The sequence below is a fragment of the Aulonocara sp. 'chitande type north' Nkhata Bay genome, linkage group LG17 (assembly GCF_057382095.1).
Source record: "Aulonocara sp. 'chitande type north' Nkhata Bay isolate Kocher_YH1m ecotype deep benthic linkage group LG17, A_spYH_male_GT1.1, whole genome shotgun sequence".
Classification (NCBI taxonomy): Eukaryota; Metazoa; Chordata; class Actinopteri; order Cichliformes; family Cichlidae; genus Aulonocara; species Aulonocara sp. 'chitande type north' Nkhata Bay.
The window spans coordinates 42,713,214-42,728,765 of record NC_141360.1 but is presented as its reverse complement, the minus strand read 5'-3'; the positions used below and the strand labels follow the sequence as shown (position 1 = coordinate 42,728,765).

Here is a 15,552-nt window from a genome sequence, read left to right as displayed (position 1 = left end):
TCCCAGTTATTCCATTTTATTCCGTCAAGCTCTGGCTAAATCCCCTTAACCCTAACCAACCCTAATCATACCTGCATTTGTCCACTGGAGGGAGACAAAAACACCAAGCTCTGAGATTCAAATTTTGAACTGCAGACCTCACAGTGTCTGTGTGTGTGTGTGTGTGTGTGTGTGCGCTTTGGTGTGTTTGCTTTGGTGTGTGTGTGTGTGTGTGTGTGTGACAGAGAGAGAGAGTGACACTTGCTGTGTATTTAAGAAACAAACGCTCAAAGAAACCAAACAGAATGACACAGGCAGAAAGACACTGTTTTATTTTGGTAACCAATGATGCATTTCTTCTCCGCTTGTACAGTGCACCCTGAAGCCGTGTGTGGACCAGGAGATCAGCAGAACAGGAACCACAGAGCGTCAGCGGCAGACATCCAAGCTGCACAGGGCACACGCAGCACCAGGCAGAATTAATGACGTCCCTGATCCACAGCTCAAGCCCAGCCACCCGCTGCCTCCTCGCCGCCTCCTCCCGGGACCTTCAAGGACCACCCACCAGCCACTGGTACACATTCCAATCTTACACAATGGCCCCAGCATCACAGGGCATCTCCTGACATTAAAATCTATCCTGATTTCTGTTGTTTTTCCCTCATCTCTGAGCCGCTGAGTGTGAGTGTGTGTGTGTGTGTGTGTGTGTGTGTGTGTGTGTGTGTGTGTGTGTGTGTGTCTCTCTCTCTTTTACACAAAAAACACATGTCAGTTGTTAAGGAAAATGTTATAAAACACTTCTTCAGTAAAGACTCAGAGAAGAGAAACACACAGAACTTCTTGCTAGCAAGGGCAGCCTCCACTCTAAGAGACTCCAGTGAGAGAACTGCCCCGGTCTTTATTTTATACTCCATTGAGTGTGTGTGTGTGTGTGTGTGTGTGTGTGTGTGTGTGTGTGTTGACAGAGAGAGAGAGAGAGAGAGAGAGACAGAGAGAGAGAGAGAGAGAGAGAGAGGGAGAGATACAAAGGAATGTAATTCAAATTTTGCACTTCAGACCTTACAGTGTGTGTGTGTGTGTGTGTGTGTGTGTGTGTGTGTGTGTCTGTCTTTTACACAAAAAATGCACTTGCAACAACTTTAATATGGAATGTACTGGACTTCCCAGCTAGGCGCCCTCCTGTGGATGACAGGTGCAATTGATTGTCAAAAGCAGATATCTAACAGCTTCTGACACTTTGTACCGCATTGAGCCAGCAGAGGGAGCCCCCCTGGTTCAATCCCAGTTGCACAGCAGTTGTGACCAGCTTCTGTCTGTGTGCTTTGGTGTGTGTGAGTGTGTGTGTGTGTGTGTGTGTGTGTTGACAGAGAGAGAGAGAGAGAGACAGAGAGAGAGAGAGAGAGAGAGAGAGAGAGAGGGAGAGATACAAAGGAATGTAATTCAAATTTTGCACTTCAGACCTTACTGTGTGTGTGTGTGTGTGTGTGTGTGTGTGTGTGTGTGTGTGTGTGTGTGTGTCTGTCTTTTACACAAAAAATGCACTTGCAACAACTTTAATATGGAATGTACTGGACTTCCCAGCTAGGCGCCCTCCTGTGGACGACAGGTGCAATCCCAGTTGCACAGCACTTGACCAGCTTCTGTGTGTGTGTGTGTGTGACAGACAGACAGACAGACAGACAGAGAGGGAGATTCAAAGCATCAGGACCAGGAGATGACACAGTGCTCCAAAGGCCTGGTTCTGCTGCCTCCTCCTCCACCCACCTGCTGCAGACGCTTCTGTGAAGGGAAACTGCTACATGTTATGTCACCGATCCCTGCCATGCTGCGTGTCTAACGACCCGGCAGGGCCTGCTGAGTACAGTGGTGGTGGACCCAGGCCCTCTGCACCTTCCTTTCTCCGATTGGGACCGTTTTGTCCCATCCTTTTTGGTCCGATTCGCCATATCTCCAGAACCGAAGAAGCCATCGGCGTGGCCTCTTCGCCACAGCGTCCGGCACCCACCAAAACCCCCACCTAGACACCAACCTAACCCCTAATTATTGCTAGTTATTTTAATTTTTACCTGTCATCTTGTGTTCCAGTCGGTCGCAGCAGCAGTGTGTTACCAGTCGCCAATACTCTCCTCTTTAGTTTGAGAAGTCTCCTTTTGTATTAAATATGCTTTTCCAAAAACGTCTATCTTTGTGTACACGTTGAATGAATGTTAATGGGAGACCAGTTCTTTGGGGGGTTTTTTTGGGGTTTTTTTGTGGACAATCCTTGTCAGTGTTGGAGGAGGACTGTGAAGGACGACCGTTTTGCTCTCCCTGACATTTCGTATTAATGCTGGTCAAGAACAAAAATGAGAATGACACTGCTGGAAGTTATCACATCACTATAGTTTCTTTTAATAAGCACTTTTTAAAACTTTATATATTTATAATGCAAGGTAGCTAATGAGTAGACATACTGAGTTTGTGGGTCTCGTCTTTATGACATGTTTAAAAAAAAAAAAAGAGAGAGAGAAAAAGATTTGACTGTTTGTCCTCAAACTTTCAGACTCTGCTTTTGTTTCCCCAGCCCCGATTTCTGAGTGAAGGTACGCGTTTCAGGATATTTCATTGAAATATTGCTCTAATATTTTCAGTTTAGTTCTGGCACAAGGCACACAACACAGACACACTGAGCTCGGCCTGAAGAAGGCGAAGGAACGCCGAAACGTCGCGAAGAGCTCAGTAGATGCGCGTAAACCCAAGATGGGCAATTTTTTGAACTGGGGCAGGGGTACCACCATCCTGTCCCACGGTGGAGAGTGCATCTCAAGGAACCGGCGATTGCTGGTTCCCTGATCTTTTTTCAACACCCTAACCCTTTACCACAGACGTGGAGTCAGGACCCGCTGTTCACTTTCAGTCAGTACACTGAAAATGAGTTTCATCAGACTAACCACAAATGTACGACAGTCAAGAACTTCTGCAGCTCTGAGCCAAGTTTCCTAAACACTCTGCAGTATGAGGAGGACGAGTTCTTTAGAAAACTGATAGCTGCAGAAGGACAAACCTCAACTCAAAAATCTTTAAAACGCCTTCATTCTTCTCATATGATTAATGAGAAGGAAAACGGGACACCACTGTCTTATAATTCCCCAGGAACAAACTCCTCTTTCTCTCATTTCAGACCTGTTTCAAATCATAAGCAGACACAACCAAAAACCGGCTCACCTAATCAAACCAAATCCTAACTTTAAGCCACTATCCAGTCCTGTCCCCCTTCTCTCCTCATACCGGTACCCACAGTTCAGACCCCACCTCAGGCCCCTTACTGCCTGAGGAGGGGTCTGAAGTATTTTCCAGCCTTATAAAGAAAGGGAAGACTGAAGTGGCAGACTGTCATGCAAAAAGCGAGCATCTCCTCCTTGCACTGCTTACAGTCAAATGACAAAATATGTGAACTCTTTTTAAACAGGAAAAAGGAAGAAATTGTACACCAGAGGGGGCAAGAAGGAGAAAACTTGAATATAAACTCAAAAGAAAAACCGCTGTTCCTTCCCTCCCCCAGAAGGCAGTAGAATATCATCATGTTAAATGCCACTTTTGGGGGGGGGGTAAAATTACTTGACAAATATGTTTCTCTTTTTTGTTATTTCGTCCCTCTTTGTTACAGCTACAGGAGGACAATAAACAGAAGAAGGAGAGCGGCACCAAAGAGGCGAAAAAACGAAAGAGCGCACCACCTCCTGACACCACATCCACAAAGAAGTCCAAATGTACCTCCAGTGCTGAGGGGGACGACAAGGAGGTTTTTCTCCTCCCTGTTCGTGGGCGTGAGCGTTACGAGATGTTGAAGAAGATCAATGACGGTTTGGAGCTGCTTGACAAGGACAGCAAAAGCAAGTCAAAGGTCTCAGTGAAGCATGAGGTTCCCGTGCCCTCCAGTGGAAAGAGGCTGCTCCAGAGAGGTTGTTGTGTTTTGTTGACAGAAGATGTGGTTGTTTTGTTTGATTGTAGTACCAAGTGTGAAATAAATAAAAATGAAATGAAATGAAATGAAATGAAATGAAATGAGGAGTGACAGCGACTAAGATGCCCATCACCTCAATTTCGAAAACAAATGTCACCTTTTTGTCTAAGCCTTTAGGATTATTTCAGGTTTTAAATGCCCATTTAAAAACCAAAATGCCATCCTGCCTCAGTTAAAACGGTTCCTGAAACTGTACTGCCTGATTAGTCACTGCACTGACATACTGTTGTGTTCAGTTATGTTTTTCTTTTCTTTTTAAAAAAAACAAAAAAAACAACAACCCTATGTTCCTAATTGGGTTAGAGCCGTTCAGCATGGTTTGAGTGAGATTACGAATGATCCTTGTCATAACGAGTCACTGCCGTTTATTTAAATAAAGTTCAAAGCTAGGCTTGCAAAACTTGAATGGAATTTGCCTCTGATGTTGCTGTATTACTGTGCTACAGTCCTGTCGCACCATGTCATTTTTAAAAAAAGAAATGTATATATTTTGCATGATTGTCTGGGAAATGCAACCACCTCTGCACAACCTTGATTCATATGCAATATGTAATCATGTTTGTGTAACATGAAAGAAAAAAGAGAAAAAATGATGATAAATGCAAAGACTGGTAACAGCGCTAAGAACCATAAAGCAAGAGAATTTTTAAAAAACTGTGAGAAATAAACTACACTGTAAAAAAAATAACCCTATTCAAATTTTAAAAAATGATGTCCAGTTGTCACATCCAAAATATTTGGCTTTATAGAATCCAAATTGAGTCACTTGATATGACCTGATACTTTTATGTTGATATAAACAATATTACTAGACTTGACTGAAACTTTAAATTTTGCATTGATCCAAATTGATTTTTTTACATAGAACCATATTTTAATTATTGAACCAAGCTAATATATTGAAATTTAACCAACCTAATGTATTCACATCGAACCAAATTAACATGAACTAATATGTTTGTGTTGAAGCCAGGTAATTGATTTACATATATTCAAACTATATTTTTTACATTTCATTTCAGTTCAAAAATGCTCTGCATTTCCTATAAAAAACAAGACAGTTGGCCAACCAATTATTTCAAAATTATTTATTGTTCCAAACCATTTTAACTATAATCAATAGAGAGGATTAGTAATATACAGATTTAGTGCTACGGCAGAAATGATTAGAGAAATGTTTGTTTTATAAAACCTGCAATCTTTTGAAAACCAGTATAAAACCTGCAATCTTTTGAAAACCAGTATAAAACCTGCAACCTGTCTAAAACTGGCATAAAACCATTATAAAAACTATTTTTAAACCAATTTGCAAGTACTCAAAAATGTTTATATGTGCACTGTGCCTGTACAATGTAAAAAAAAAAAAAATCTACACATGTATCAATGAAATCAACTTAAATCTCCCTTTCAAATGGGTGTTCTTATAAATTTTGAATGTAGAATACCACTGCAGGCCAACCAAGCAAAATAACCAAGCACACATGCACATGCATGTGCACATACACATGCACACATGCATGCAAACACACTACTGTGCAGTGTTAAGTTCACAATTAAGTTTGCGAATCTTAGAGGTCATCTTGTTAAAGTCAAGCTCCATCATAATCTTTTGAAGAGCCTCAAAGGTGAACCTGAATCCTCGTGGATATTCCATATTAAGAGCATAACAGAGTCCAAAGACCATTGCCACTCCAGCTGCCACAGAAGGCAACTCATTCAGGACTTCCACACCATCAATGATTATCCCGATGTCTCGAGGCTGATGTAGGAGGCTTGAGTTGTCCCTGAAGACGAAGAGTGCCATGGTGGTACTCTGCAGCTCTTCCTCAGCTTCATCTTTCTGGGATATCTTGAGGTAAAATATGGAACAAAATGTACAAGTGAAGAACTGAAGTCTGGCACACCTGATAAATCTTTGACCATAATAAACTACTATTTTGATAGTTGTTTGGTCACAGACTATTAGAACAATTATTTGACTAATCAGATTGTGAATTGCATAATCATTAAATTAAATCAATGGTGGAACATTTTCATAAATGTTCCACAAAGCCCAAGAAAAAAAAAGAAAACAATACAGAACCCTAAGATATTAACTTGATGAGTTGATTAATCGTTGCTGTCCTACATTAATCACTGCATTTAATAGCAGAGTTGTCAAATTTACATCAAGAGACTGCATCTCATGTAGAGACAGAACAGATATGGACATACCATGTATTCTTTTATCAAGTCCTCAACACATCAGCAAGGTGAATGAGAGGATAATGAGGGAGAGTCTAGATTATTATGAAATGTTTAAAAAGGATGTGCAGTGTAAATGCAAAATGATACCTGTTCAGATTAAATGAAAATGTATGCTTCAGCCATGGAATGGATGGAGCGATCTGTGGTTCTGAAAGCATACAGAAAAAAAAGAATAATGTTACTTCTCTATAAAACACATTACATAGAAAAACCAAGAAATACGTAACATGACATACCAAACAGTCTACAGACCAGCCATTAGCGACTAAGTTTGGCATAGGGTCAATTTTTTGCTGTTAAAATTAAAATTTCTTCAGAAAATGCACATTTTTCCGAGCTGCGCCTGAAAGTCAATTGAAGGAATTAGTCTTATGTCATTGATCTTATATGCTGGCTTGTTATTTCTGTCTCTAAATCATGCACATTAATAATTATCTTTTGCGCTCGGTGTACACACACATAACACACAGATATTTATATGAAGAGAGACAAACGTGCGCGCACAAACACAAGCTTGTGTCTAGAAACCGCGAGCTCACCAGAAAAATTCAAACGAAGCGGAGCACGGAGTTATACTATGAATGTTATGAACTATGAACTTATGCTAGCTAGCTTTATCCACCACCGATGCATCGTGGTAACGCTAGCTAGTTAGGCAAAAAGCCGTTTTTTACCAGTATACTAACTTGTATTCCCGACTGTGATGGTCGGTTTCTGGTAACCAGTTCTAACGTTGCGCAGGATAGCTAGCTAGCTTATAGCTAGCAGCTACAATCATGCAAAAATTAGGGGTGGCTGTCGACCCAGCTTAAATGGGGTTATTTTCTGCGATTTTGGCAATACAAATTATAAAAGCTTTTGTAACACACTTGGCTTTACTTACGTTTATTTTCAGATGAAATTAATCAAAGATGTGACATGATGTTTCCAGCAGCCATGCAGAATAAAAATGGGTCCCGGTCTATTTCTGGTGGGCGTGTTCAAGTGCAAATCACTTTGACTCAAATTAAAGATATTATCTGTTCAACATGAAAAGAAATATATGTTTTGAGAGAAATCAAAAACTTTGCGTTGCGATGTTCACAATCCTGTACTGACACTATGGGCACATTTTTAGAAATCTATTTAATTCCACAGAAAGGTTAGCCACTTTAGTGTTTCACTTGTGACCTATTTATAGCTCACTGAAGAAGGTTTTAAAATGCAACAATGTTCGGAGATAGAGAGAAAAAAAAAAGAACTTTGGTGCAGGTGCAGGTGCAGGTGCAGTCTTTTATGTAGCTTTCTGGTGACCTTAAAAGAACCTTTACGAAGCCCGTTGACAGGCCTTTAATCGAATGATCGGTTGGTTGATTGATAACAGAAAAAAAGGACACATAAGATGGACATAAAGGACTGAAAACACCAAGAGCAAAATATTGCATCGCACTCATTTATGTAGTTTATTTTTAGATTAGATAATTTTGCAAAATAACGCAGCAAAATAAATAATAAGAGCCGGGATGTGCAGACTATTTAGCACTGAAAAAACTCCGTCCATGTGAACAGAATCAGGTGTTACCTTACCTGTTGATTAAATATCAAGACTATTTAGCAATAAGCTTACTTTAAAGGCTCGTAATAGGTGAACTGTCTTGGTATAGTTGAGTCACGCAGAGTTCATGGTCCATGTTGTGTTACTTGTTGTTTGTGTGTGTGTGTGTCACCCGATGACCCCTGGCGCCGGAGCGTCTAGACTACATTAGAGATGTGTCACAGCAAAGAGCCGCACCTGCGCTCAAAGAGAGCACATACATAGAGGTGAGATGAGGATAAATGGATAGATGCGGTCCTTTTTCGAAGCTGAGCGCACAGTTGTATTTCCTGCACAATCACACACGAAGTGAGGCTGTGTTTATGCCGGTTATACCATGAATATACACCCTGCAGGCACCACTTGTTTGTCAAACTGTTTATGAAGCAAAAGTCACATTTCTGTTTATTTACAAAGCAAAAAGAAGGGGGGGAAAGAGGCGTAGGAGGGGGTGGAGCGTGCGCACTAGCATACCGGCGACGGCTGTTTCCTTTCACTAAAAGGAAAAAAATAATAAAATGTGTACTTCACGTTACGGTTGAAACTGGGGGTTTTTTTGTGTTTTTTTAATTTTTATTTTATAGAAACAATTTTTGCTCATAACCAATTGACAGGGGATTTCTTAAAATCACCCCGCAGTTCTTCAGCTGAGACACCTGAGTTAGAAAACACAAACACTGCAGCTGTCTTTGTACAAACTTGTACAAACTCTGTTTTGACCTTGTATACTGTATTTCCCCAGCCCCTCTATTTTGAAACTAAAACTATTGAACCTTAATTCAATTTCTCACTTCACATAATCGTTTCACTTTTGCCTTGAAGTGTTACTTTTAATTTAATTTAATTATTTTTTTATGACGCATGTTCTCTGGTGAGTTCAGGTACATCTGTAACTTCAAGTGGAAGAGTTGCATGTGAGTTAAAAATTTTCTATAATACCAAAAAAAAAAAAAAAAAAGACAAAATACTGACGTTTTTGTCGAATAATCTGTCTGACATGAGGGATAATATAGCATTTGCATTTTAACTAAAAGACTCGCGCACTGACACTATGGGCACATTTTTAGAAATCTATTTAATTCCACAGAAAGGTTAGCCACTTTAGTGTTTCACTTGTGACCTATGAAGTACCCCCGAAATTGTATCATATTAAACAACAACAACAACAATAACAACAACAATAAACACTCGAGGACTTTAAAGAGTTTAATTTTTTCCGAGGTTTGAGAGCGCTCACCCCGGCTCGGGGCTCCACAGATGTGCTGGATGAGAGCTCCTTGCTGCAGACTGCAGCGGAGTGTTTGACAGTCAAACTTGAAACAGTCTTTGGAACTGAAACGGTCTCTGCCAACACGAACACATACCCCAAACAGTTCGGTAAATATGTACAGTTTCTCGCAGCTTCAGTTTTCAGCAGCTACCAGAACTTGCCTACCGTCTGCATCCTCCCAGCAGCCTCGCACTTCATCTGCGGGCAGTACTTGCGTGTGTGAGCGCTGTCACCGGTGGCTTCGCAGATCGGGCAAGTGTAGTTCCGGAGGACGGGGCAGAAAACTATCCCGTCGTCTGATTTGAGCTTGTGAGATAGGTACACCCTCGGAGTCTCCCCGTTCTGCTTGCATAAGCGGCAGTAGTCCGAGGATGAGGCGCTGCTGCTGGTGTCCGACGCGCTGCTGGTCGGACTGGACTGTGATGAGTTTTTGGAGGATTTCTTCCCCCGAGTGGAAGTGTGGACCTTACTCCAAGGGGGCGCTTGTCCCTTCTTTGGACGCTCGGTGTCTCGGTTATCAACCTCACGGTTGCTGCACAGTTTCTCGAACACTTGGCTCAGATTCATGTAGTCGTGCCACATGTTAAAGCTGTCCCCACCAGTGAGGATCGAGTTCTGGACCTCCAGTTGTCTCGGCATTGTGGTCATTTTTTGGCAGAAGTAAAACTGAGAGTGTGTTTGGAGCGCCTCATATTTATAGCTCACTGAAGAAGGTTTTAAAATGCAACAATGTTCGGAGATAGAGAGAAAAAAAAAAGAACTTTGGTGCAGGTGCAGGTGCAGGTGCAGTCTTTTATGTAGCTTTCTGGTGACCTTAAAAGAACCTTTACGAAGCCCGTTGACAGGCCTTTAATCGAATGATCGGTTGGTTGATTGATAACAGAAAAAAAGGACACATAAGATGGACATAAAGGACTGAAAACACCAAGAGCAAAATATTGCATCGCACTCATTTATGTAGTTTATTTTTAGATTAGATAATTTTGCAAAATAACGCAGCAAAATAAATAATAAGAGCCGGGATGTGCAGACTATTTAGCACTGAAAAAACTCCGTCCATGTGAACAGAATCAGGTGTTACCTTACCTGTTGATTAAATATCAAGACTATTTAGCAATAAGCTTACTTTAAAGGCTCGTAATAGGTGAACTGTCTTGGTATAGTTGAGTCACGCAGAGTTCATGGTCCATGTTGTGTTACTTGTTGTTTGTGTGTGTGTGTGTGTGTCACCCGATGACCCCTGGCGCCGGAGCGTCTAGACTACATTAGAGATGTGTCACAGCAAAGAGCCGCACCTGCGCTCAAAGAGAGCACATACATAGAGGTGAGGTATGAGGATAAATGGATAGATGCGGTCCTTTTTCGAAGCTGAGCGCACAGTTGTATTTCCTGCACAATCACACACGAAGTGAGGCTGTGTTTATGCCGGTTATACCATGAATATACACCCTGCAGGCACCACTTGTTTGTCAAACTGTTTATGAAGCAAAAGTCACATTTCTGTTTATTTACAAAGCAAAAAGAAGGGGGGGAAAGAGGCGTAGGAGGGGGTGGAGCGTGCGCACTAGCATACCGGCGACGGCTGTTTCCTTTCACTAAAAGGAAAAAAATAATAAAATGTGTACTTCACGTTACGGTTGAAACTGGGGTTTTTTTTGTGTTTTTTTAATTTTTATTTTATAGAAACAATTTTTGCTCATAACCAATTGACAGGGGATTTCTTAAAATCACCCCGCAGTTCTTCAGCTGAGACACCTGAGTTAGAAAACACAAACACTGCAGCTGTCTTTGTACAAACTTGTACAAACTCTGTTTTGACCTTGTATACTGTATTTCCCCAGCCCCTCTATTTTGAAACTAAAACTATTGAACCTTAATTCAATTTCTCACTTCACATAATCGTTTCACTTTTGCCTTGAAGTGTTACTTTTAATTTAATTTAATTATTTTTTTATGACGCATGTTCTCTGGTGAGTTCAGGTACATCTGTAACTTCAAGTGGAAGAGTTGCATGTGAGTTAAAAATTTTCTATAATACCAAAAAAAAAAAAAAAAAAAGACAAAATACTGACGTTTTTGTCGAATAATCTGTCTGACATGAGGGATAATATAGCATTTGCATTTTAACTAAAAGACTCGCGCACTGACACTATGGGCACATTTTTAGAAATCTATTTAATTCCACAGAAAGGTTAGCCACTTTAGTGTTTCACTTGTGACCTATGAAGTACCCCCGAAATTGTATCATATTAAACAACAACAACAACAATAACAACAACAATAAACACTCGAGGACTTTAAAGAGTTTAATTTTTTCCGAGGTTTGAGAGCGCTCACCCCGGCTCGGGGCTCCACAGATGTGCTGGATGAGAGCTCCTTGCTGCAGACTGCAGCGGAGTGTTTGACAGTCAAACTTGAAACAGTCTTTGGAACTGAAACGGTCTCTGCCAACACGAACACATACCCCAAACAGTTCGGTAAATATGTACAGTTTCTCGCAGCTTCAGTTTTCAGCAGCTACCAGAACTTGCCTACCGTCTGCATCCTCCCAGCAGCCTCGCACTTCATCTGCGGGCAGTACTTGCGTGTGTGAGCGCTGTCACCGGTGGCTTCGCAGATCGGGCAAGTGTAGTTCCGGAGGACGGGGCAGAAAACTATCCCGTCGTCTGATTTGAGCTTGTGAGATAGGTACACCCTCGGAGTCTCCCCGTTCTGCTTGCATAAGCGGCAGTAGTCCGAGGATGAGGCGCTGCTGCTGGTGTCCGACGCGCTGCTGGTCGGACTGGACTGTGATGAGTTTTTGGAGGATTTCTTCCCCAGAGTGGAAGTGTGGACCTTACTCCAAGGGGGCGCTTGTCCCTTCTTTGGACGCTCGGTGTCTCGGTTATCAACCTCACGGTTGCTGCACAGTTTCTCGAACACTTGGCTCAGATTCATGTAGTCGTGCCACATGTTAAAGCTGTCCCCACCAGTGAGGATCGAGTTCTGGACCTCCAGTTGTCTCGGCATTGTGGTCATTTTTTGGCAGAAGTAAAACTGAGAGTGTGTTTGGAGCGCCTCATATTTATAGCTCACTGAAGAAGGTTTTAAAATGCAACAATGTTCGGAGATAGAGAGAAAAAAAAAAGAACTTTGGTGCAGGTGCAGGTGCAGTCTTTTATGTAGCTTTCTGGTGACCTTAAAAGAACCTTTACGAAGCCCGTTGACAGGCCTTTAATCGAATGATCGGTTGGTTGATTGATAACAGAAAAAAAGGACACATAAGATGGACATAAAGGACTGAAAACACCAAGAGCAAATATTGCATCGCACTCATTTATGTAGTTTATTTTTAGATTAGATAATTTTGCAAAATAACGCAGCAAAATAAATAATAAGAGCCGGGATGTGCAGACTATTTAGCACTGAAAAAACTCCGTCCATGTGAACAGAATCAGGTGTTACCTTACCTGTTGATTAAATATCAAGACTATTTAGCAATAAGCTTACTTTAAAGGCTCGTAATAGGTGAACTGTCTTGGTATAGTTGAGTCACGCAGAGTTCATGGTCCATGTTGTGTTACTTGTTGTTTGTGTGTGTGTGTGTGTGTCACCCGATGACCCCTGGCGCCGGAGCGTCTAGACTACATTAGAGATGTGTCACAGCAAAGAGCCGCACCTGCGCTCAAAGAGAGCACATACATAGAGGTGAGATGAGGATAAATGGATAGATGCGGTCCTTTTTCGAAGCTGAGCGCACAGTTGTATTTCCTGCACAATCACACACGAAGTGAGGCTGTGTTTATGCCGGTTATACCATGAATATACACCCTGCAGGCACCACTTGTTTGTCAAACTGTTTATGAAGCAAAAGTCACATTTCTGTTTATTTACAAAGCAAAAAGAAGGGGGGAAAGAGGCGTAGGAGGGGGTGGAGCGTGCGCACTAGCATACCGGCGACGGCTGTTTCCTTTCACTAAAAGGAAAAAAATAATAAAATGTGTACTTCACGTTACGGTTGAAACTGGGGTTTTTTTTGTTTTTTTAATTTTTATTTTATAGAAACAATTTTTGCTCATAACCAATTGACAGGGGATTTCTTAAAATCACCCCGCAGTTCTTCAGCTGAGACACCTGAGTTAGAAAACACAAACACTGCAGCTGTCTTTAACTCGCGAGGGCAGTCATGGACGCAAGACCTGCGTCTCATCACTGTGTGCGTGCTTTATTTATACTTCTCTGTGTGTCTGTGTGTGTGTGTGTGTGTGTGTGTGTGTGTGTGTACAAATACAACAGAGTTATTCTAAGAATTCAGAGCTGAGGTTCCCCTTTTTCTAAATCTGCATGTTCTTACAGTAAGAGGAAGCTGTAAGTTGTTTATCATACAAGAGTTTCATGTCAAAAGTCACGTAGACATTTGCTTAGTGATAAATATTGTGTAAAGTGATAAATATTTTTTTGAAAACAAATTCTTTGAAGAAGTGTCCCTCACATCTTCCCACCTGCTTTCACTGCATAACAGCCCACCCTAGTGAGACAAGACCGAGTAAAAGAGCCTGAAAGGAGTTCAGAAGTGCCCTCAAGCACCAATTTTGCCCGCAAGCACCGCAAGATCCTTTGTTTTTCACAAAGATAACTGCTAGACTCCACGTACAGTGGTGAAGATGAAAATTTGCCACAGACCACAGCCACAGTCACGGTGTGACAAATAAAGCCAATAATTATTTCCCAGTTTGTTTGTTTTGTCAACAAATTGAGAAAATGTGTGTTTAATGAACTATTTGTACAATATAACATATATCAATAGGAGTACAAAAGGTCACAAAGGTCAAATAGTATTCTCAAGTGTAAGCTCAGTAATGGTCAAAATATTGCGTTTTTGTGACTGAAACTCATTCATGCATTTGTGTCATCACGCTTAGATTACTGTAATTCCCTGTTTACTAGCTTGGATAAATCATCTCTCTCTCGCCTCCAGACAATACAAAACTAACTCGCTCTACCAAGCGTGTTCACATCACTCCCATCTTATATTCTTTACATTGGCTCCCAATAGAGTTTAGAATTCGCTTTAAAATTCTTGTTTAAACATACAGAGCACTAAACGGCTCCAGATTACTTATCCAAGCTTCTTTTAAAATACACTGCTGCTCGTCATCTCCGCTCACAGACTCAGAGTCTCTTAGTTGTTCCCCGTACACGACTGAAGACAAAAGGGGACAGAGCCTTTCAGTCTGTTGCACCAAGGCTGTGGAACAGTTTACCACTACCACTACGTTTGCTTGACTCTGTGGATTCTTTTAAAAAACAGTTAAAAACTCTTCTGTTCAAACAAGCCTTTTGTTGATCTACATTTTATATTTTTTACACTAATTACATTTGATCTTTTACATTGTATATAATGTCTATTGATTTTATTGTTTATTTTAATATTTGTGTACAGCGCTTTGTGAATGTCTGTCTGTGAAAAGCGCTTAATAAATTAAGTTTACTTACTTACTTACTTACTTACTTACTGAGCCTGCAGTTCAGAAATTTAACCATTAGATGGAGTCATTGCCAAAGCAATGTCACTTTGAATTGGAGCGTCACTGGGCTGACACTCACATTACAGAGGCAGACCAAAACACACACGATTAAAATAATGTATATAAACGTGGAGAGAGATAGAGGAGAAAAAAGCAACAAACTCCACATACAACATCCAAGTTGGAAAAAGCTGGGGAGTAGTCAGTGGTATCACATGTCCCCCCAAAGTCTGTTTTCAAGCATATCTAAATAGGCTTGTGACAGGGCCATTCTGTGTCATTCTGATCAATCCTGCAGTGCTGACTCAGTTGGCAGATGTGTGGTTGTTCTCACTATGCTACTCCCACAGGCCTCCCCTCTCCTCTTCCTCGTTGCCATTCCCTGATGAGTTGCATCCACAGGAATCTTGATCAGAGCGCCAGGGATTGGTCTTTTGAAGCTCTCAGGGTCCCCCTGTGATTTTACTTAGTTCTTCTTTCCCTGCTCTTCCTTTGGTTAATATGTTGAGGTTTGACACATCTCCAGCCCTTCTTGTTTTTGTGCTTGAAGTAGTCCAGGGAGGCACAGAGTCCTCGTGGAAACTTTTGATGTCCATCTCAGAGTGATGACATTGTACAAAGCTTTCCTTTCGTCTTGTTTTCTATAGGGTCATGCTGCTTATGCACAATGCAACCACCAAAAGGCAGCACTTGGCTGGATCTATATAAATTGCTAGAAAAACAGCAATAGTGCTCACCTCTACATGCTTCATGTTGTAAGTTGACAGTCCATGTTGATGCTGAATAGTGGCCTTAATGTGTAGATTATATAATTACTTAACTGAAATGTCCACTACAGGTTTATGTAGTTAGAGTTGGCAATCTTTCTTACAGAACATTTACTATGACTGATGTTAGTAGTCCTGTGTTTGTCCGTTATATGTCGTATGTAGCACCAGGGTCTCAGAGGAACGCTGTCTCACTTCACTCTGTA

The 15,552-nt window shown here is 41.3% G+C and overlaps 2 protein-coding genes across 2 annotated transcripts; both read right to left on the bottom strand.

The window, feature by feature from the left end:
* Positions 1–8,321: 8,321 nt before the first annotated feature.
* Positions 8,322–9,889, bottom strand: LOC147310704 (nanos homolog 2-like). The gene has a single exon (XM_086269139.1). It carries the CDS (start codon positions 9,718–9,720, stop codon positions 9,220–9,222), a length of 501 nt encoding a protein of 166 aa, XP_086125265.1. The 5' UTR covers positions 9,721–9,889; the 3' UTR covers positions 8,322–9,219.
* Positions 9,890–10,737: 848 nt separating this feature from the next.
* LOC147310703 (nanos homolog 2-like) lies at positions 10,738–12,187 on the bottom strand. Its single transcript, XM_086269201.1, has one exon. The coding sequence runs from the start codon at positions 12,088–12,090 to the stop codon at positions 11,590–11,592; it is 501 nt and encodes a 166-aa protein (XP_086125327.1). The 5' UTR covers positions 12,091–12,187; the 3' UTR covers positions 10,738–11,589.
* Between the last annotated feature and the right edge of the window lie 3,365 nt (positions 12,188–15,552).

Bases quoted from the DNA above. Each gene is read 5' to 3' on its own strand.
- LOC147310704 (XM_086269139.1), bottom strand. From the start codon at position 9,720: ATGACCACAATGCCGAGACAACTGGAGGTCCAGAACTCGATCCTCACT.
- LOC147310703 (XM_086269201.1), bottom strand. From the start codon at position 12,090: ATGACCACAATGCCGAGACAACTGGAGGTCCAGAACTCGATCCTCACT.